The sequence below is a fragment of the Molothrus ater genome, chromosome 3, assembly GCF_012460135.2.
Source record: "Molothrus ater isolate BHLD 08-10-18 breed brown headed cowbird chromosome 3, BPBGC_Mater_1.1, whole genome shotgun sequence".
NCBI classification, from domain to species: domain Eukaryota; kingdom Metazoa; phylum Chordata; class Aves; order Passeriformes; family Icteridae; genus Molothrus; species Molothrus ater.
Genome location: NC_050480.2, coordinates 41,993,351 through 42,015,749, shown reverse-complemented (window position 1 = coordinate 42,015,749; position 22,399 = coordinate 41,993,351). Strand labels below are relative to the sequence as shown.

The 22,399-nt window shown below is 43.3% G+C and overlaps 1 protein-coding gene across 2 annotated transcripts; it reads left to right on the top strand.

Annotated features, from left to right (window-relative positions):
* The first annotated feature begins 14 nt into the window (after positions 1 to 14).
* On the top strand, positions 15 to 17,165 carry URB2 (URB2 ribosome biogenesis homolog). 2 transcript variants are annotated; one of them, XM_036381019.1, is made up of 10 exons: positions 15 to 86; positions 275 to 440; positions 1,676 to 1,852; positions 3,097 to 6,469; positions 7,892 to 8,052; positions 9,254 to 9,364; positions 10,270 to 10,512; positions 10,894 to 10,984; positions 12,553 to 12,692; positions 16,402 to 17,165. In XM_036381019.1, the coding sequence occupies exons 2-10, from the start codon at positions 315 to 317 to the stop codon at positions 16,597 to 16,599; spliced, it is 4,620 nt and encodes a 1,539-aa protein (XP_036236912.1). In that variant the 5' UTR covers positions 15 to 86; positions 275 to 314; the 3' UTR covers positions 16,600 to 17,165. The 2 variants fall into 2 exon arrangements, with proteins under 2 accessions (XP_036236912.1, XP_054370364.1); XM_054514389.1 differs by lacking the exons at positions 15 to 86; positions 12,553 to 12,692; positions 16,402 to 17,165 and having other exon boundaries at positions 227 to 440; positions 10,251 to 10,512; positions 10,894 to 10,982.
* The last annotated feature ends 5,234 nt before the right edge of the window (positions 17,166 to 22,399 follow it).

Below are 22,399 nucleotides of genomic sequence, written 5' to 3'. Positions count from 1 at the left end.
TTGGCGGGGACGGAGGCCGGCGGGCAGGGCCCCGCCGTACCGGGAGCGGGGAGCGGGCAGTGACGGCCCTGCGGGCGGAGGGGAAGGTGAGTGGGACCGGGGGCTGGTGGGGGAGAGGTGGGCGCTGGGGAGCGGGGCCGTGGGCGGCTGGCGGGCGGAGGGGCGCTCGGGCCCCGAGCCCCGAGCGGTGCCACGTGCGTGAGTGCCGGGTGAGTGCCGGGTGCGGGGCCGCTGCCCGTCCGACCGCCTTCCCCTTGCTCGGCGTTTCTTCCAGACGCGTGCCTGCCTCCTCGCTGTGCCCACGGGACGCCCCCATGGCAGCCATCTACTCCGGGATTTACCTGAAGCTCAAAAGCGCCAAGACTTCTTGGGAGGACAAACTCAAACTAGCCCGGTTCGCGTGGATTTCTCACCAGTGCGTCCTGCCTAATAAGGAGCAAGTGAGTACTTTTCAATGGTGAGCAGTGATGAAAGAAGGAAATAACGATGGCGGATCGCTGCTATGGATGAATCAGTTCTTAAAATCCAGATCTAGTTTCCAGCTAGCGGTTAGCACTGTAAATATAGCACTGGTTTAGGATTGTGATCAGCTCTTGATTTCTTTGTCGTTACAGGAAATATTTTTATAACGACTTGTTGCAGGTGGCTTCAGCCCAAAGCCCTGCATTCGTGCAGGATGGAAGAAACTTTCTTTTAGAGAGGGTAGTGCCTGTGTTCTGTCTCCCGGAGAGACGAGAAATAGTCGTCTTTAGAGCTGTCATTGCCATTGGTTTGTATTGCATCCAGTACAGGATGCTCCGAAGTCAGATGCTTTTGGGCGTAGTTAAAAACAAGAACTTGAGGATGGGAGGACTGACTGAGGCTGTGTGTGTGCTCTCTGGTGCTCAGAACTTGCTGTGCATGAGCAAAGAGCAAACAGTGCATTCATGGACTGCTGCTTGGAGGGTGATTTGGTTTTCTCTTCATGGAACCCACACTGTCTCCTAAGCCTTTTGTTTGACCCTGTTTGCTGAAGGTCTGTGCAGTGTTTCCCTAGGTTAGGGGTGTCTTGTCCTGTTCCTCCAGCCCTGGAGGAACTGGTAGTACTTTCAGGCTTTGCACATCTGAGATCTGTGTTTCAGGTTCTTGTTATTTCAAAACAAGAAGTTTTGAAATAACAAGTTACTTAAAATATTAAACTTAGCCATAGACCACAACTTCAGTTTAAAAACAGTAATTAGTAGATTTCAATCTTTTCTAGTTTGCACTCATCTAAATTCCTAGGCCTGAATTTCTAGGTAGTGAATTTAAACATATGAAGAGAAGGATGTGAGTGGAATAGCAACTGTCAGAAAGTGAAAACTAGCTGATTCCCTGAGCACTGATTTAAAAGATTGCATTTGCAACCAGTATCAACTGTTAGAATTAGGATGTTGTGAGAGTAAAGATGTTCACTCCTGAAGATGCTGTTTTGGGATGGTACATGCAAGCACAGGTCCAACATTTGGTATAGAGCGTAAGCTCTTAGGAATTGAAATCTTTGGGACCAGACTTCTTTGCTCACTCAGAGGCTGTTCTGCTTGGATGTAGCACAGTTCTCAAGATACAAATGCTGTTAACTGTGAGGAGGTACTGCTTTTGTCCTGTTTTTGCTTGGGGGTTGTTAAAGATTTCTTGTTTTCCCTTCTGTTAACAGGTTTTACTCGACTGGGTAAGCCAAGCATTGGTTTCCAATTACAACAAGAAACATGAACTGGAGGATGAAGTTGTTGAAAAACTTTGGGCATATCTTGACAATGTTATCCACAGTAAAAGACTACAGGATCTCTTAAAGAGTGGGAAGACAGTTGGTCTCAGTTTTTCAATTGCAGAGGTAACTATGACTGTGGATATCTGGTAAAATTCTGGAGAGCGATATGTATCTCTTACAGTACTTGACTCTTCCTCACAGTGTTAGATGGTGCATGAAATATGTATTAGTCTGATAGTTTGCAGGACCTGTACTGAAAGCTTCTCTATTTCTGTCCTGCAATACATTTTATATTTGTGCAGTGCTAAGGTTAAAAATGGCAGAATTAGTGAGTGGCTGCAAAGGCAGTGAAAATGACTGGGAAAATGATCCTTTTAATTTTGGTCAGATTGAAGGGAAGCAAGAAAAGATTGTTTTTACACGTAGAAATTGAACTGTGAAGTATGGAGAATTGGTTGGATGAAATCGGGGCTTCAGAGATGTTATGCAGAAAGTGTGCCAAATTTAAATGTGGTCTGTGTGTGAAAACCTATCTGGATGAAGATCAGGTCAGAGGTATAATACCCTGAACAACGAGGACAGAGGTGGTAGGGGTCCAGTGGGAAGAATTTAAGGGTCTGTTTTAGTCCATCACTGTTGCAGCTGAGGAGATGAACCATCCACAATAAGGTGTAAGGTATGGTTTTTAACAAAACAGACATAGATTTTAAAATTGTTACTGAGTTTGTTTGCAGACATTATCTGAAGGTGAGAAAAGGGAGTGAGTAAAAATCAATCTTCTGGATTGAAGAAGAAAACAGCAGGGAAATACACATAAAGTTTGAGAAAAGGAAGAGAAATGCAGCATAATTTCTCTAGAAATGTGTATCCCTCAAAGAGAAAAGATAATAGTGCTTCACATTCCAGATACCAGGACCAGAAACTGTCTCATTCTCAAATATAAAGATGATATTTAGGCATGGACATTCTTACTAAATAACCCCCCTGTATCAGAGCAGGGATGTGTTTTGTGTATAGGTTTGTCGTTATTGGGAGTGTAATTTTGGGGACCATTCAAGAAGGGAAGAAATTTACCCCTACTCCATTTCTGCAGGATGAACTATTAGAATCAAGTATGGATTGTCTTATGCTGTTGCCAGTAGTGTGCATGAGGGCTTCCTTACTCATCTGGTGCTGCAAACAAATGCAAGGACAGTGGAGCTTCTAGGTTGAAACCTGTGATGTGAGAGGCCCAGCAGCAGCTGTTGGCACATCCCCCTTGCTTGCAGCCACAGCTCACAGAAGGTGTTGTTGGTTCATTATGATGGGCTTTATCTTTGTATGCTAAATTGACTGGTTTTGGGGTTTGTTTTTGTTTCTTTTTTCAGATAATAAACAAAAGGTTATCAGAGGCTTATTCTGAGAAGACACAGCAGAACATTGGCACTGTGCTGAGCTGTTCCAGTGGCATCCTTTCTACTTCTTCACTGTCCATCATTTACACAGCAAAGTGTGAACTTTTGGTTGATCTCCTCAGCAAGCTGTCCAAGCTGGCATGTCAGCAACTGGCTTCTGATGATGCTGTGGGCTCCCAGTTGTTCAATGTCCTCCATCTTACCTTTGCTCAGTACCTCCTGATCCAGAGGCAGCAAACCAACCCAAACCGTGTGTTTGGGCGAGTGACAAGTCACTTGCTCCAGCCATGTTTGCTCTTGAGGCACTTGCTGACTGTGAGGAGCTGGACACAAGCGGATGATAACCATGTGTGTCAGCACCTGAGCAGAGAAATACGAAGCCAAATAGAGACTTTGCTGCAGGCTGGGTTATTTCAGCCTGAGCTTTTCTCATCCTACAAAGAAGAGCTGCTGTCAGAGCAGGAATCCCAGGAGAAGAAGAAAGGAGCTTGGAAAACTCTTCTGCTACCAGTCAACACAGTGCAGACCAAGCTGGGCAGTGACTTGTGTGAACCTGCCCTCCACGGAGCAGTTGTGGCTGGTTCGGTGTCCCTGCTGTATAAGCTCTTTCTGGACTCGTACTGTAAGGCAGAAAACCACCTTGTGTGTTTCCACATGCTCAGCAGGCTTTTTGGCTGTCTCAGGCTCTCTGACCTGCAAGAGGAGGGGAAGAGCGATAGGCTTTTCCCTGTGGACTGGAGCATGGAACTGCTTGCTTTGGAGCAGCTTCTGAACTTGGTGCTCAACAATGACATCTATAATGTCGCCAGTGACCGTATCCGGCACAAGGAGGTGCAATTTGGGTTTTACAGGAAGCTAGCACAGATGCTGCTGACACACTCCCAAGCTTCCATCCCTGCTTGGTTCAGGTGTCTCAAACTCCTGATGTCATTAAACCACCTTATAGTAGAGCCAGACCTGGATGACTTGGTGTCGTCAGCTTGGATTGATGCAGAGACCTCTGAGCCACGTACAAAGAAGCCACAGGAGACTCTCGTCAGCACCATATTCCAGATCTACTCCAAGCTGAGGCAGTTCCCACGGCTCTTTGAAGAGGTGCTGACAGTCATTTGCCGGCCAGCTGTTGATGAACTGAGGCCGTCTGTCTTCTCTGCTGGCCTGACAGCAAAGCTTCGTGAGTGCCTTCTTGAACTGCCACCCAACCAGATTCTGGACATTCTGTGTCTCTTTGTGGAGAAATGCCAGACCCTTATCATTCCAGCTGTTGAAGGATCAGTTGACATGGCCTTGAAGCTGATGTCATTGTGCTCGGTGCTGCATGCTTTTCTGTTCAACATGAGGAGCCTGGATGATGTCACTCCTTCCCCTGTGGTGCTTCGCACTCAGCGTTTGATGGCAAACATACAGAAGGGAATAATTCAGCCACTGATGGAGCTGCTGCAGGCTCCTAGGAGAGAGGAAGAAAAGTCAGAGCTTTGGCTAAGAAGGGCCAGTGATGCTGCTCTCCTCCTTGTTTACACTTGGGTTGAGGTAGATGCTCTGTTTGGTGTTAGCTGCAGTAAATATGTGTCTCCAACAGCTGAAACTGCTGTTACTGAGCCTGCTGCAAGGCACTGGGGCATTTCAGCTTTTCTGCCTGGTGTGAAGGACCAGAGTTGGAGGAGAGTTATGGAACTTGCAAGTAGTTTTGCCTCCACTAGTAAATATTGCTTAGAACTGCTCACACTTCAGAAAATGAAGATGATGTTAATGCAGACCGAAGCTGACCTACAGGCCTTGCAGCATGCTGCAGCTTTCATCCTGGAGTCTGGGAGATCCACCATAAGTAGAGGAGAATCTGAACCGTGGGATGGAGATATCAGTGCAATAACTGAGCTTAGCTACCCCACAGCACACTGGCACCTTGTCATATCCAACCTGACCATCCTGTTGCCGTATATTTCCTTAAAAGACGTTGAGTACATTGCAAAGGTGCTTCTAGAAACGTTGATGTTGGCTGAAGCTCAGAAAGCTGCCACGGACCAGGAGTCTTCCATTAGCATTGCAAAGATATCCCTTGGTTTCATCCACAGCTCTCTTCTACCAGAAATGAGGGTCCTGCACTGTGCTTTTCTGACTCATCTTATTCATCAGTTTGCTGTGGTGCTGCCCACTGCTACCAGGGATTCAGTAGATCTGCCACTGCAGCAGCTGTCTGTGACTAATATTCCTTGGCATGAAGAAATTCTGGCTTCTTGCAAAACTGTTGACCCATTGGAAGTACCATCAGAAAACAAGGTGCAGAAGGACGAGCTGAGCTCCTCTTGGAAAACACTGGAGAAGGTTGCCCAGTGTATAGTATTGTTAGCAAAAAATGGCTGCCCTGTCATCCTGAAAGAACGTCAACTACAAAGATGCCTGGATTTGCTAGAAATTGTTTCTCTCCTGAAATTAGACAGTTTTCTTCCCTCTGACTGTACTCGGTGTTTTCTGGTGCTGCTGTCCCTGCTAGTTAATACCAGGGCTAGTGTCTCTTGCAGCAAATTGTTATTGCTGAAGGTTTTAAGTACTTGCCTTCACCTCCTGAGGTGCCTGCAAGCTGGCAGGAACTCCAACTCTGTTCTTAAGGTGTTACGTGCCAGCGATGTTCTTGAGGCTGTCATGACCTCCCAGCTTACAGCTTGCAAATTCTTCACTGATGTCTTGACTGGTCCTGTTTGGGCACAGTATGTCCAGGAAGTCCAAGAGTTTTTGGAAAACTTTCTTCAGATGATTATTGAAAGAAGACAAAGTGTGAAGCTCAACTTGGAAAAGTTCATGTCTTTCCTGGTGAGCTGCAGGCCAGACACAGGTGCAGCCAAAAGCATAGACTGGAAAAACTGGAATCCCGCAGCTGAGCAGTTGCTGCTCACAGCATTCACCACACTCTGTCATGTTGTCACACTGCACCTCCAGCAGCTGCCAGAAAAGAAGCTGCATTCTGTGGATGTGTTTTGTGCTCTGTTGGAACCAGTGGTTCTGCAGATGGTCAGAACTGTTGAACACGGGCTTCAGAGTAGCACCCCAAACCAGCCTTTGCCTGTGGCATTCATACCATCTGTCACTACTCTCCTCAAAGCAGATCTGAGCCATCCTGTCAAGAAGGACTGGCAGAAGGAGCCCAGTGGGTTTTTGAAGCGGCCCCGTGTTAAACTGTACCAAGAGTTTTACTCTCAGATACTGAAAGAGCTGCCCTGTGCAGGGAGTAATCTGCAGTTCCTTCAGCTTGCATTGCAGTTCCTGACTGTCTTCTGCTCTGTGCCAGAGCTGTATCCTGAAAAGGAAACTGCAGTCATGGTTGTTTTTACTATAAAAAAGCTTCTCTCTGGTATGAAAACTCTCTTTCTCCACATCCTTTGCTAATTTTGTGTGTTAAAAGCCATTTAGCAAAGCATACAGTTTCTTTAAAAGTCTGCATTTGTTTACTTGTGTTAAAACAGCAGGCTATCCTTTTTTAAATGCATAACAGGAAAATTTTCTAGGAGGCAATATTGTGGTTACTGGACCACAGCCACCATCTAGTTTGGTAATGAAATTCTGATAGATGTTAACATCTTTAAATAAAGTTGAGGTCCTGAGTTACTCATCCTTGGTAGAACATTTTGAAAGTAACTGGAACATGGTAATACTACTGGAGGTAGGGCTGAAGTGCAGTGTCCTGCTTGTGTAATTGGTGTAGTAGGCACCACTGAAGGAGCTGATCTGCACCAGGTCAGATCTTGGAGTAAAATATTCATCTGCTTTTGTATCTGGTAGGTGAATTTTTAGAACAGTGGAAGTTACCTAACTGTTATGGACGATGAACACCATTTTGATTCTGATAATTCTGATACATTCTGTGGGATATTGGCAGGTTGGTTCCTTTATCCTCATCAAATAAAGAGCCAAGGCTGGAAATTACATGAAAACCCTCTGCTGCCAGCTGTGGGACCTAATGGCTCCTTTATATTGTCTCATTCAGAAGGAGAGATGAACACAGGGCAGGAATAACTGTTCTCTTTGACTTCTTCAAAATGCTGGAATTTGTCAGACTTATTACTGGCATGCTCTGGTGCAGTGGTCTCCAAACATTTTTGATTGCACACACCTATCATTAAAAAAACCTAAGAAACTGAATACACAGCCTGAATATAACTTACTTATAAATTATACATGTGCTACTCCACTATGTCTATTATAAAGCACACATACAGAAAATGTTTAAAAAGCATGAGATAAAGATGAAGTAAAATCTATTTAAAATTTCTTTTTGTGTTAAAGATATTTTACTTATAATTCCCACACCCCAATAAATTGTCTTGTGCACACCCTGGGATGTGCACACCCTGCTTTGGAGAGTACTGTTCAAGTGAAGTACAGTTGTGATCTCAGTGTTTGTATTGCCATTAAGTAGTCATAGAAAAAGCTTTATGCTTTTATGATTTGTGATGCATCTCTGGCCACCATTTGTAGAAAAGACCTGTGGTTTGTTTAGCCTGCTCCCTTGGCTTGTGCAGCTGCTTTGGTGTAGTCTTTCTGTACTACTGAAGAGTTTTTATTGGTATGATGACTGCTCTGAACCTGAGGGTAGGATATACTTGAGATCATCAAGTTATTGCACTAGTGGGGAGAAAGGTAGAGTATCAAGCCCTCTATGTATTTGAGTGTTAAAAAGGTACCCCCAGAACTGTTTTATTTTCAGTTTTCCCTGTTCTTACCTGTGGAAGTCCTTCTCTTGGGAATTGATTGCTTTTGTCTCTTGAATATGCAGGTCCTGCAATTACAACCCAGGTGATCCAAAGTATGGAGATGGAGCTGACAGAGGTGCTTGTCCAGGTGCTGGGAAACTGCTCTGACGAGGAGTTTTATGCCATAATGAGGCTGGTGCTGCAGGGACTGGAAGTGAGGAATATTTGGCAGCAGAAGGCTAAAGTAAGGCATGAGCTTAATGTGTTGTCAACTTCCTTCTGCAGTCTGCTGTATCTTGAAGAAAGGTTGTTGGCTGAATGAGATTTGTTAAATATTTTTTGTTCTTCCTGCTTTATGTTCAGTAATCAGGTCAAATTAATTTACATGGATAAGGGCTTTCTGACTGTGCTATGTTCTGTATATAAATTGAGAGGTGGAAAGATCATGGAAACCTCAAAAAACTTTCTGTCCATCTTAAGGACTCAGCAGTCTCGAGTCCATATATTGTCAATAGAAATCACACAGCTGTGGTGTTACAGGCCATGCTGAAAGCTCTTTCCTACTTGCTGCTCAGAGCTCTTGCACAGCAGATACCAGCAGTCAGTGTTTGTGGCTCTTCTTTACAAGGTTAAAGGCACTTTTAGAAGTGCTGGCATTTTTAAGTAAAACCAAAACTGCACCTGCACTTTCAGTACTTGTTGCCCTACAGGCTACTCAGCAATACCCAGGTAGCACTCAGTAGCTTTTTAAATTATGCACCCTTCTTCAGAGAAGCTTAAGCACCAGTGCTGATGTATGGAACACTTTTGGCAAAAAAAAAAGTCTGCTGTATGCTCCATAGAAAGCCCAGTGATTTGAGAATGACACTTGGATTAAATTTGTGGGATTATCTGGCCCTGTCTTATTTGTCAGAAGAGAGGCAGATTTGCTGTGTCAATTCTTGATGCATCTTTTTGAAAGTGTATCTGGAATTCCTGAACTGCACAGATAATTCCTGCCACCTGATTGTAGCTTGCAATATGCTTCTTGTATCAGTCTGTATAAACAACTAGCAATTAAAATAATCCTGCTGCCAAAAGCAGCATTTATAATTTATGATGTACCAGTATCCTTGTATTGCCTCTGTTTCCCTCTCTTACCTAGTGGCAGTTCTATGAGGAGACTTTCCTTTCTTAAAAGTCATGTAAGCTTTTTTGTACAGTAAGTTGATTGTGAAGCAAATGTGGTGTAAAGTACATTTGGGTCAGCGTGCTCAGTGCATTGAATTCTGTTGAGCTGCTGCTTTCTTCACAATTTCCAAAGAGAGGTATTGGTGGGAGGCCTTTCATGTGTCAAGGCTCTGGTAATGCTCAGAAGTGCCACTGACCTTGAAAGAGCTTTTCTGTACTTGAAAGGAGCCAGTGTGCCTTGTACCCCTGACTGATGATCCTTCTGCTTTCTGCAGGAAGTACTGTCTGCTGTTACGCTAACCAAATTGTTGCTCAGCTGCCCATTAAGTGGAGACAAAGGGAAAGCTTTCTGGTTTGCCAGCCCACAGATAATCACAGCTTTAGCTGTAAGTATCTCTTTATTGTAACTTCATTACCTACCCCTCCTATCTCTTAGACTTTCTCGTGGATACAGCTAACGTGCACAGAGGCACACAAGAACAAAAACTAAACACATCCATGCCAGATTCGTCTGAATGGTTTTTGTGTAGATCCTCTTTCTCCTCCTTCCTCAAGTAAATCTCCTGTGAGTGCAGTGTGCAGGTCATCCATTTCTTATGCACAGTAATTTTATGGAACTACACTGTAATATGGTGCTTGGGAGAAACTTGTTAGACTGCAGAGTAGAGAGTCTCCTGTCTTTCCTGCTGTCCAAAGGAAAAGATAACCATCAGCCATGTGTTGCAGCAGAAGCCAACAGCAGCAAAACAAAACAAATGCTTATAGAAAAAAGTAATTATATCAATTCACTGAATTATGAAAGAGAAACTTAACTGAAACTAATCAAACCCAAGTTTCCTGCCCTTCGTTTGTACAGCATATAAAGCTAGTGATGTAGGTTTTTCTTCTCTCAGGATGATATCTCTAGGCAAGAATTTATCAGCAGCTGGTTCTGCAGTGCCTGGGAATCATAAGCTTGCAGTTTCTGCCCCTTCTGATAGGTCTGCATGCATGTAAAGGAGCGAACTGCATCATTGGATCAGTGTGAAAGGTGCAAAGAGGTGCTGGTTTTCAGGAGGCTGGGGAATGTTTGCCATTCCAGTTATGCTCACAGCAGTGTTTGTTTGAAATGCATCAATCCTCACCCAGGGCACAAGTGCATGAAAATGGTTCAGGTGCAGGAGTCTCCCTGCCAGTCCAGCTAGCACAGGTCTCGTTCCATTGACTCCAGTCATAGTGTTAGGGCTTTCTGGTGTTCCAGCTAATGATAAGTGGCTAATGCATTTCTCATAGTCTGTTTCTTGTCTTGTAGCTGCAAACCAAAGAGGCCTGTCAGGACCAGGCACTGATTTCCATCGTAGTTATACCTATTCTAGAGACTGTAGCAGCTCTGCTGAGGCAGGGAGAAGGGATTCTCGTGAATCCACATCACATTTCGTTGGCATTCAGCATTCTTCTAACAGTCCCTCTGGATCATCTGAAGACAGAAGACTATCATGGTGTCTTCCTGGGGGTTCATGAAGTGCTCTTCTCTATTGTGCAGTGTCATCCAAAGGTATACCTGTGATGGGGTGGGAGAAGAGGAAAAGGTTTGAAAGAGAAAACATATTAGTGTTAGATTTTTTTAATATTATTTTGAAATATTTTGTCTTGATAGTATGAAAGTGCATTGTACTGCTTGTCATTTAAAAGGCTGGGAATCTCAAAATCACATAATTTCAGTTGCTCTCCTGCTTTGCTTGTGCCTGCATTGTTGTTCTTTGGCAGTGGATTGCTTATGAGCATCTGATGCTACGTTAGGAGAAAATGTTTCCTTTTTCTATGATTGATTCTAGAAGCACAAATGGCTCAGGATGCAGAATGAGAAGATAGTTTCTACCCTCTCCACTCCCCTTACTATGTTTTCTCACATGTTTTTGTTTCACGTGTTTTTCAGGTGCTGTTGAAAGCAGTACCATCCTTTCTGAGCAGTTTCCATCGTCTGGTTGTTTCTGTCATGCATGAAGGGCGTCAGAAAGGAGACAGAGGTACTTTATCTTTTCCACCTTTGCTCTATATATACACGCTTTAGAAGGGGAGATGCTGAGCAGGACAAAGTCCTCAAAAACTAGCTGTGGCATTGAAACTGTCATTCCTACCTGTCCTTTATGAAAAACTGAGCTTTGTGGTTGTGGGCTTAGGAAGATGACTGGGGCTCCTGGAGTGCTGCATGCAGGCAGCATTGCTTTTGGTGAATAAGTTATTCTTCACTGACTGACTGGCAAGTAGACAGGAAGCAGTAAGGCTTACTGTGCTCAATTTCTGCTCTTCCTATCAACCCCTGTGTCTGCAAGCATGGTGGCTGTGAGCTCCAGTGATTCATGCTAATATGTGTCAGTTATAATCCCAAATGGATGCTACTAAATGGAGTTTTTTGAGATTGGAACTACGTTTACTACAGAGCTGAGCTGTCACCATTCTATGCTAAGTGTAAGAACTCTATGTGTATCTGAAGCATCAATTGGGATTAGATTATATATCTGTATGGCCAAGGATTTGAAATAAGGGTAATTAAATATCCTAAAAGGAAGGGGGGAAAACAGACTTATTACTGGAAGTCATTAAAAGTTTACATAGTCAAAGTAGACAAGTCAGAGATGTCCACAATGATTAAGATGGTCAGGGCACAGATACTCTGTCATTAATAGTGGAGTTTTGAGACAAGTTGACTTCGTGGCCTGAAACTGATTGGATCCCAGCTTTCTGCTGATGTCCTACAGCCTGTGCCATGTTCAGACTTATCTCAGCTGGCATGTTGCCCACAGCTGTGGGCAAATATAAGTGTATGTATTAATTGTAGAGGAATATATTAGCTGAGGCTCAGTGATAGAGGAAAAGGTATGTTAAACTGAATTTTCTTGCTTCTGCAATATGTTTGCATAAGGTAATCATCACATGAAGCTTACAGATACATGGCATCCTCAAGCTGAAAATGATGTTGTTTATCTTTGCAGGATTGTTCTGTTTTTGTAACAGATAACTTGGAAGTAATTTCTGGATTTCCCTTCTCCCTTATTTTGTACTAGCTCTCTTCATTCTCTGCCTACTGAGTTAATTCTCAGCTGATCTCACCAGTCTCACTTTAGATACCTCCAGTGATGCAGCTTTTGCTGCTATATTCCACATAATAGAACTCATCAAAGAGCTTTCTTACTATGCTGTTTCTAAGAAACATCTTCTGATTTTCTCTAGGCAGGGAATACAATTTTCTTGTCTCTTCATTTTCTCCTCCACAGTGCTAGTTGGGACTGAATTGTGGAAGGGATTGTAACCGCTGTTGTAAGCACTTCAATATCTATAACAACTAATTTTTGTCTTGCAGTGCACATGAACTTGGAATCAGTATGCTCTTACAAAGTAGCCACTCTAGGAGATGTATTTTGTGTGTTGTAGGGGGCCTCTAGCTGTGGTTTGATAAGGAAAGTTGATAAAATAGGCAAGCTGTCCTTGGCCTCATGTTGTTCAAGGATCATGGAAAACTGAATGATTCTTTGGGGTTTTTTTCCTAATGTTTTTAAGCCTCAAATGCCAGGCTGCTTCTCAATTTGTGTTTTAGGCAACATGGATGAGTTTGAAATGATACTGAAATGTGCACACTTGGTGGAACGGATGTATACTTACATTGCTGCAGAAATGGAGGACTTCACTGTGTTTTCTGCCTTCATTGTGGCTCACTATGTGACTGAATTGCAGAAGGTATGTTCTCATCCATCTTGAAAGTGTCATAGTATTGTGCTAGCTCTGGAGTTTCTGTTCCAAAGGCAACTCTGTTAAACTCTGTAAAATTTGTGAAGTTACAGTTGTTATACCTCACAGAGATGCAGGTTTGATCCAGGCTTTTGTATTATGCAAGAGTTCTTGAGAATCTTTCTTACCAAATTCCTGGAAAATTTTCTAAAGGTATGGGCTGTGGTTTTTTCTTTTAAGGTAAAACCATACAGTGCCCAGGTACAAAGCTATTTTGCTTTAGTGCCATGTTGGGTGTTGCATTTCTTCATAGAATCATAGAATGGTTTGGGTTTAAAGGTTGAAAGATAACCTTGAAAGGTCGTCTAGTCCAGCTTCTCTACAATGAGCAGGGACATCTTGAAATAGATCATAGCCTCATCCAACCTGGCCTTGAATGTTTCCAGGGCTGAGATATCCACCACCTCTCTGGACAACATGTTCCAGAGTTTTGCCACTATCACTGTTAAAAATGTCTTCCTTATACATCTGGTAGTTAAGTTTATCTCCCAAATAGTCTCAGTTGTCCAGGACTGATAGCAGTTAAATCTAGCAAAGTAATGGTGGAAAATTCTCCTGGAAGAAAATCTTTTAATATGGTGTAAATGATTAAGTGAATTAAAAAATGTTGCCAAGGCAAGAATTATTAGCTTCTCAGTAATTCTCCTTCTGTACCAAAGATATCATTCTGATTCTTACTGAAAGCAGCGACTTCTACTCTTATGGATGCCAGAGCCAGATCAGTGTTTTCTCTCATCCAGAGGTAATTTTAGCTTGTCATTTTCTTCAGCCCAATAGATGTAGATTTCACCAGGGTTTGAATGCTGCTTGTGGTGCAAGTACCTGCAAACTGATTATTTGTGATTCTGGCCTGGGCATGGGCTGAAATACAGAAAGGAAATGTAGTCTTTGTTTTAAGGCCCTCTTCAAAAAGAAAACCCTAAAATCCTAATTGGTGCTGTGTTTCTGAAGGATTGTGGTGTAACCAGTGTAACTAACCATGAAGGTTATTACAGAGGTTAAACTTCTCTGCCTTCTCTGTTGCCTTTTTTCTTTTTTTTTTTTTTTTTTTTTTTTTGATGGGGGGTGAAATGGGGGAGCAAAACAATGGGAGATGTCAGATTTTAGCCATATTATTTACTCTTCCTGGTTAGTTGGTCATTGTTTACATAGTGAATGTAGTAGTTCAACAAAGGGAAAATTGCTGTTAAGACAGCTTCTGTTCCCTTTAGCCATCTGTGAATCTGTAATCTGGTCATCACTGAATAAAAGCCTGACTTGAATTGTCAAACGACCTTTTTAAGTTGAAAGGACACTTGTCTCAGTATTAGCAGGAGTACACAGTCTCATGAGATATCTAGGAAAGTTTTGTACAAAATGTTCACTGGGAAATGGAAAGTGATGGATGATAGCTGAAACCACAGATCAGTAATGTATGCATGGAACCTTTGGGTGTGGAAGGGGAAATTGGTGTAGTGAGCCTCTAGACACTGGCAAAGGAGTGTTTTCAGAATGGATAGATGACAAGTAGGTGATGATTTATTTGCTCATTAGACTGCTGAGAATTGATGGATATCAGAGGAAAGAGGGCCCTCAGATGCCTGTCTTAAATGGGGCATGTACACATCTTTCATGTTGCTCTGCAGAGGGAGAGAAAAGCTCTTTTAAGCATTCATCTCTTCTGAGTCACGATCAGTGGCTTTCTGCCTGTGATATGAAGACCCTGTGGGTCCATCAAAGATAACTGAGAAAAACATGTTAGTAGATTTAAGTCTTTCTGTAGGCATCTGCACACTTACTGGAACCCTTTTAGGGGTCTGTGAACTAGAACTGATGAAAGCTACTGGCCTAAGCAGTCACTTACCCCTAAAGTGGTTGTGTAACAGCTCCCTCAGTGCTTCCTCCTTATACCACGAATTATTTTGTATTAATCTAGAAAGATTCCTTACTGGAGTGGGTGGCATCTCTTTCATACTGTTGGCAGTGCTCTCTGCTTGTTGCCTATGAGCTGTTGCTTAATTCAGCAATAGTGGAATACCTTTTCACACATTTAATGTCTCACATCAAGAGCTCTGTGATGCTTGACAAATTGGTTGTGCTAACTGTATAGACCATAAACCACTTAAAAGTATAATTAACTGCCAGCCAGTAGTGGCAGCTGTTTAAATCTTTGGCTCTGCTTCCCATGGTGTTATTGGTGTTTATAGGAAACTGCAAAGCAAGAATGGCCCAAGTAAGGCTTGGGTCCAGATGAATTTGTGATGTGAGGGATGCAGTTCCATTAACTGCGGCTCTGAGATAGCTGCTTATCCCAAGTGGGCCATCTGGTCCATATTGCCAATAGCTGTGGGTTTTCCTGTCCTTGTTCTCTGCAGTCATTCCTCTGCCCTAGGAAGGGAGAACCCAGCCCAGTGCATTCACTGGGAGCTGTGACGCTCAGCTGTTCTCCAACTGTATTGTACAGTGTAGGGAGAAATAGCATCTGTTGTAAACAAACCAATTGATCAACTGACAGAGAAGGGAAAAATTACAACCTCTTGCACATGCCAACTCTTTAGGGTCACAGATCTAAAAGAAGTTTTATGTGCCTGCTGTATGTTTTTCCCTGCTATGTTAGTGGATCTAACAAAACATATTAGCTGTTCCACATTTAGGGCAGAAAGAGAGCGGGAGCCTGTCACAGTGATGAGGAGTGCACTTCATTAGCAGAAAGTTTATTAGTTGCCTAAGGAAGAAAGAGGCCTGAATTTTAATGACGGCTTTTTATGTGATTTTCATTATGCCTGGAGTGCAGAGGCTCACATCTGGAGGCATAAAGCTAATTTTGGGATTCAGCAAAGATAAGACGTGGTTCTGCAGCAAAAATAACTCAATGATGCCAGAGGCCAGCACTGTCTTGGGCAGTGAAGTATTTAGCAAGTGATTTGTGGGCACAGGACAAATTTCAATTAGCCTAGAGCAGCAGAGGGCTCCAGAGTCAGCGCTGATGTTCCTGGTTGTTAGTGGCAGTTCTACTGGTTGTGGGGTTGAGCAGAGGTAATGTCAGGAGCAGGGTGCTGAGTCCTGAGTCATTTCTTGTATTCCTCCAACTTTCTGCATGACTTCAGGCAAGGTGCCTGATTCTTGGTGTTAAAACAGATTAAGGAAATGTACATTTCTGAGATTTTTGAAGGCTTCTTCTATTAAGACCTGCACATTGAAGTACTCGGAAAAAATTGTTAGATAAATATGAAATTGTTACATGGTAAGTTAAAATTGTTTCTACCCAATGTAAATGAAGTGCTCATTTGAAACTGACATAATAGCATACAGCCTGTACGAGACATAGAGAATCTACTGAAATGTGTAATCCAAGGCAAGTATTTTAGGGTTTTTTAATTAGAGTTGTGCTGAGGAGTGTCCATGTGATTCCAGGATGATTAGTGTCCTTGCCACCTCAGCAATGTGTATAGTACTCCTGTGGATTTTACTGCAAGGGCTGTGCTTGTTTTGCAAAACATGTTTGCAAAATTCAGGAAAATACTGCAGAAGTCAAAATCTTGGATTTTATCTAATGGGCTGTTCCAGATGGTCTCTTGCAAAGGATAATGTTGTCAGCATTTAATGTATACTGACTGTGGAACTGGTGTTGTCTTGCCTTTCTGTCTTCAAGTTTAAGGCAATTTTGTTCTTCTTGCAGGTGACTTTGCATCCAGCTGTGAAGACACATCTCACAGAAGGAATATATCACATCCTTGACCTTTGCATTGAACGGGACATCAAGTTCTTAAATGCATCTCTCCCAGCAGGCGTGAGGCAGGTCTTCAAGGATCTGTATAATGATTACAACCACTACCACAAAGCAAAGAAGCAGGGGGAGGAAAAGTACACTGCATGATGAATCCTGCCTGGCACCGTGTGATCAGTTATGAATTGATTCCTGCAGTGCTCAGAACTCAGTGCTCAGTTGCTGTTTGGCTTGGGATAGCGAGGAAAATCGAACTTGAGGAGGGTCCTAAACATGGATTGCATTTATCCCTCTACAGCCAGCCTTCATAATGGGGAAAAAGGGAGCTGGGGAGGGAGGGATGATGTGCTGTGCTGTTGGTTCTGGTTCTGCGTTGTGCCACAAATGGCAGAACTGCTGTGCCTCTGCTGGCCCCTGGTGAACTCTCTGGGAGCCTTGGGGAGCTCACTGCAATTTGGCAGCAGATGTCACACTTCAGGCTTTGGCACATCGTGGTGCTTTCCTGTGGAAGCAATAGTCTGGTCTAAAAGCCAGTGAGGGATAAAACCCCTGCTTTTGCTTACATGGTAAGCAGAATTAAAGCAGTTAAAGTGCTTACTTTTGTACCCTGTTATTTTACATTTTGTAACTGAAGAACTTTGTTAATGTTATACAGCCGTACAGTAGGTTACTGTGCAAACCTGCAGAAGTAAAAGTAAAAAATTTGGAAGATTGTATGTCTTTGCTTGATTGGTTTTGCTGTCCAGCCATCCATGGGCAACCTGGTCTGACCTATTGAATTTCCTTCCCAACTGTATTATCCTCTGATTTTGTGATAATCAAAAAGACTGACTACCTGGAGCTCTGTTCGATTTACTGTCATTAAGGAGTTACACTTCGTCATCTGAGCTGTGGTCACTCTCTGCTTAGCTTGTGACAAATGTTAATGACCACTGTTACTATCTGAGACTCTTCTTGGTCTAAGCTGAGCCTTGTTGCTTTGTATTCACTCTAGGATGAGAGTAAGCCCTCGACTTCTTGCAGCTCAGCTCAGCTTCTGACAGGAAGCTTTATCAAGTTTTATCAAATAACTCCCTTTCATTGGCTAAATGACAGTTTATTTTTTTTAATGATACATACTCTAAAGATCTAATTTTTATGTAAATGGTAAAAGAGTCTTCACATGTGCATGTAGGTAGTCGAAAGAACTCAGTACTCTCATATGATTATTTACTTTAATCTATAAATAGGGGGTGGGCAGAGGGAGACTGGAATGTGGCTTAGCACTTTTCTGGGTCCAGCTGCCTCCATAGCAAGGTCCAAAGGATGAAGTTTTTCTGGGCCAAAACACTCTGTGTGGCTCAGATGAGGGAGGTGACCAGGGCTTGCTAAACTTCATCCTCTGGACTGAGGATGACTCTCCTCTCATCCTGGAAAAGCATCTTGAAGGGCTTTGGTACTGTGGAAGCGATGTTCAGAAGTAATTGTGCTGTTATTAACACTTTTCCAGTCCCAAATGCAAACAACAGTGGCATATAAGCTGCCATGAAGCAAGTTAACTCTGTCCAAGCTGGATCATGTGCACCACTTCTGTATTTTATTTTGTGTGGGCCAGCGATGGGAAGGGGAATTACTTCTGCCCCACCAGGAAGTGGGACAGTGACATAGGTCCCAGAAGGGAAACATGTAGGAGCAGGGGGCATCCAAAGGGGCACCAAAGAGGAGAAAGGTCTCCAGGGTGGAGAACTGGAATACACTGGAAAACGAAGGAAGGTTTTGAGCGCTGGGAGAGGATGTGGAAAGAACAGCAGAAAACAAGAGAGCTGGGTTTGGAGCGGGGGAGGAAGGAAGTGAGGGAGGAAGGGAGGTAGCATCTCTGGCGTGTGAGTGTCAGGGCTCCCCTGATGCAGCCATATGGTGCAAGCCACACACAGAGCTCAAAAGCTTCTCAGTGCAGACCACAGTAAATAACGCTAGCCAGAGGAGGTAAACTAGTTGAGATCAGTTTTATTTCATTAATACTAACTTTTAAATTGTTACCAATTTTAACCTCTTGGCTTGGAAATAAAAATATGTAACTGACTTAGATGGACAGGGGTGATGGAATTAACAAACCCCCACTATCAAAAGGGCACAGTGCTTGAATGAATGAAAATCTGAAATCCTGCCACAATTAAACCTTTATTTCAAACACCCCATGCAACTGCCACTTCTCCCACAGCCCCCCTCCTTCTCCATGCAAAGCAGCGGAGTTCTGAAGCACAAAGCAGCGTTTCTATGTAGAAGTGGCAAAGGGGTTAAAAGGAAGGCTGTCTTTCACTTGCTAATCCCAGGTCTTTGTCCAAGAACTGCTCCGGATTTTTTTTTTAGCTAGAATAAATTAAATCACTGGCAGAGGACCACCTGCTGAGAAAGCAGGCTTTGTGCTCCCGAGTGCATTCCCACGTGGGTGCAGTTTCCTCTGTTGTCACACGGTGGGGCCATCCTGCAAGGATACAAAGCATTTGTATCCATTGAAATCCGTTCTGGAGCCCTTCCTCCCAGGCTGGGTTAGTTTACGAGCCCTGAGGATCAGGAAGGTAAAGGGTGTGGAAGAAACCCCGTCTCGGGTAAAGGCCAGGAGCCACAGCCTCTGTTTCACTGCAGTGTTGCTTTGTGCACTGTGAATCTCCAGGCCTTACAGGCTTCTGCAACACATTTTCCTGGCCAGGTTTCCAATTGTTGATGCAGCACATCTCTTCTTTCCTTGCTGCAGCATGGACAGAAATTCCTCCCGTAGGCAGAACTCGGAGGCTGGGATCTCAGGGTCCTGCTGGCTGTGCTCTGGCTCAGCCTGTGACTCTGTGTGCGGTGTTTTTCCTGGTGCATGGGCAGTGCCCAAGTCTGCTGTGCCAAAACTGGCTCAAATAGCAAGAAACAGGAAAGGCTAGAACAGTCAAGACCAACAAAAATCATGCTGGGTTTATTTACCCCTTATTTTTGTGTAGCTGCTGTGAAAATCAGCTGATTTTTCTACCTGCCTGGCGGTGGGGCTTAATACTTGATTTACCTTGAAATTGTGGATAGAAATGTCAAAAAAAGATGATAGTTTAAGATGTTAGAAATTGTGTTACTTATTCAGAAATTGTTTTTCCTGATCATACCTTTTGGGAAGAGACAATGTACAGAGTATTTTCCTTTAAGCTTGAAATGAATCAGTAGCTTCCTATTTGTTTACTTAATGCAGTTCTGGAGCTTCTGGATAACAGAAGGCTCCTTCCAAAGCCACCTTTGTGGGTTAAAACATAATAATATGAATAAAGGAGCACTTTGAGAGATTTCTACACCATTATTACTGAACCATTAAAAGTCTCCAGTGACACAGTTTGCTGATGATACTGAACTGAGTGGGGAAGTGAACACTTGGGACAGGAGAGCCAAGCTGCAGAAGACCTGGATTGGCTGGAAAGCTGGGCTAACAAAACCTTGTGAAGTTCAACAAAGACAAACATAGGGTCTTGCACTTAGGAAAACACAGTCCAAGAGTCCAGCACAGGCTGGGATCTGCCCATGTGGGGAGCAGCAGAGGGAAGAAGTCATTATCCCACTCTATTCAGTGCTTGTCAGGCCATACCAGGAATAATGTGATCAGTTTTATTCCCCACTATGCAAAAGAGATGTGGACAGGCTAGAGAAGGTCCAAGGAAGGGCTACAATGATGATCAAAGGACAGGGAAGCTTTCCCTGCAAGGAAAGGCTGAGACAACTAGGTTTGTTTAGCCTTGAGAAAATAAGGTTTAGAGGGAGACCTTATCACTGTGTTCCTGTATTTAAAGGGTGGCTACAAAGAAGATGAAGACTCCCTTTTTGCAAGGAATCACATGGAGAGCACAAAGGGTAATGGTAAAACTGGGGACATTCCAATTGGAAGCAAGAGGAAAATTTTTCAGAGAGAACAATTGGCCATTGGAATAATCTCCCTGGGGAAATGGTGGATTCCTCAACTTGGAACAATTTCTTTTTTCAGCTAAATGAATGCTTGATTTTTTTTTCAATGAGAAACATGCAAAAGTGCCATTGTAGGCAGTACTAACATTTGCTGCTGAATGATCAGTGATGTATTCTGCAAGCAGTCAAAATTTCCAGAAAGGAAGGCTCCTCTTACTGTACCTACCCAGTAATATTTATGTTACAGACAAGGGGAAGTGAAACCTGACTTGCTATGGAGCAGTACTGATTTGTATTCACATATCTTTTTTTTTAAATATGAAAGTTTTTTTGTTTTTTTAATTGACTTTAAAATCTGGAAAATTTGGGAAAGAAAGTGTGTCCCTGTGACCTGTTCAGAAGTTTCAGTCTAGGAGAGCCCTCCAGCAAACCTGTTGGCAGTTCTTCAAGAGAGTCTGGGAAGAATAAATAAATGCTCTCCAAGTGACTGAGCTGTATTGCCATCCCTTTACTTCCAAAGAAGGATACTCACATTTTTGTACCTATATCTGAAGATGGTAGCAAACAAAAATGACCAAAGCAGTTTTGTCTTTTGTTGGAATCTTCTAATGCAAGAGTAGAGGCAAGAGATGCAGGCCTGCCATGGCTTTCAAGTGGTGACTGCTTGATCCTTTCTAGGTGTAGACTGGTTTATTTCAGGAGAGCTTCATTTTGACATGTGCATTTGAGGCTTCTCTTTTAAGATTGGTGGAGACCAATTTCTGCCCCAAAGCAGCTGTCATTATTTCAATTACATTTTGTAGAAGTTGGATTCAGAATTGCTTCTTGAAAGAAGTTCCATAGATGATCTGCTCTGAATTAGATGTTTTCTTGTGGAGGCTGCTGCAGGGCCTGGGCCCTCTTTCCAGCTGGGAGGTCACTCTAATGCTTTTTCAGATTCTTCCCCACAACCAGAAAGGTGTTTTGGCTGATAGCTGGCAGAGAGGAATTGGAAAGGAAATAAAGAATAAAAGGAGAGGAAAACTGGGGACAGGTCTCCTGTTAATTCATCTGTTCAAGTTTTCTGTTAGGTTCAGGTGTCCCTGCTTTTATTTTTACAGCCTCTCCTTGAGGGATTGGTTCTCCAGGCTTTCACAGAGCTGTGCTGGGGCTGCTCAGGAATGTGCACAAAGCTGACACATTGCTGTCCTAAGCATGACAACCATGGGCTGCTTCTGCTGTAGGAAGGGAGAGAAGGAAAAGATCAAGAATGGAGGTCTAGGATGCATCCAGTCTATTATCAAGACTCTGCTGAGATGGCTTGATGAGGAATCAGCAGCTTACAAGGCAGAAAGATGTTTCTGGTAGCTGAAAGCAGAGCAGCTTTGAAAACCAGGCTGTTCCTGATTTTCAGTACATCTTAAACATCCATTGCTTCATTTGGTCTGCTCCAAGCACCTAGAAACCTTTCAGGGCAACAGGCCACCATGTGTACAGTAGTGTGAACTGTGAGCAGGCACTCACTGTCCCAACACACTGCCAGGTGTGAGAGACAGTGGGTGGGAGACGAAACAACATTGTAGGAAGAAGTGATTGATTTGTGTTTAGTTTTTTATGCCAGTTTTAGAGCAGCACGTGGGAGTTCCCTCCAGTAACCCCAGGGAAGAGTATTCTTCTGGTTTGGGGGATTGTTAATATTCCAGGAAAAGAAAGGAAGAGTAAAGGACCGTGTTACCTAAAAAAAAAAAAAAATCATGTTGGAGCATAAGAGACAAATCCATAAAAGACAATTTGATCAATAGTGCCATTGGTAAATTATGTGGTCTTTGCAAACAAAGCCTCAGCTTTATCAGACAGTGTATTAACTCATGGAGGGAAGGCTGATTTACCACTCTTCATCCAGTAATTGTCAGCCCATAATCCCCTGAAGGGAAACTAGCCATCCATGTTTACCACTTGAGGAGAGACACTAGAACAAACAGATGCTGATTTTAGCCTGGCAAAAAACTTGAGCCACTTGAGCACAGCTGGTCTGCCCAAATGCAAGTGGCTGCTGCTTGTTCCT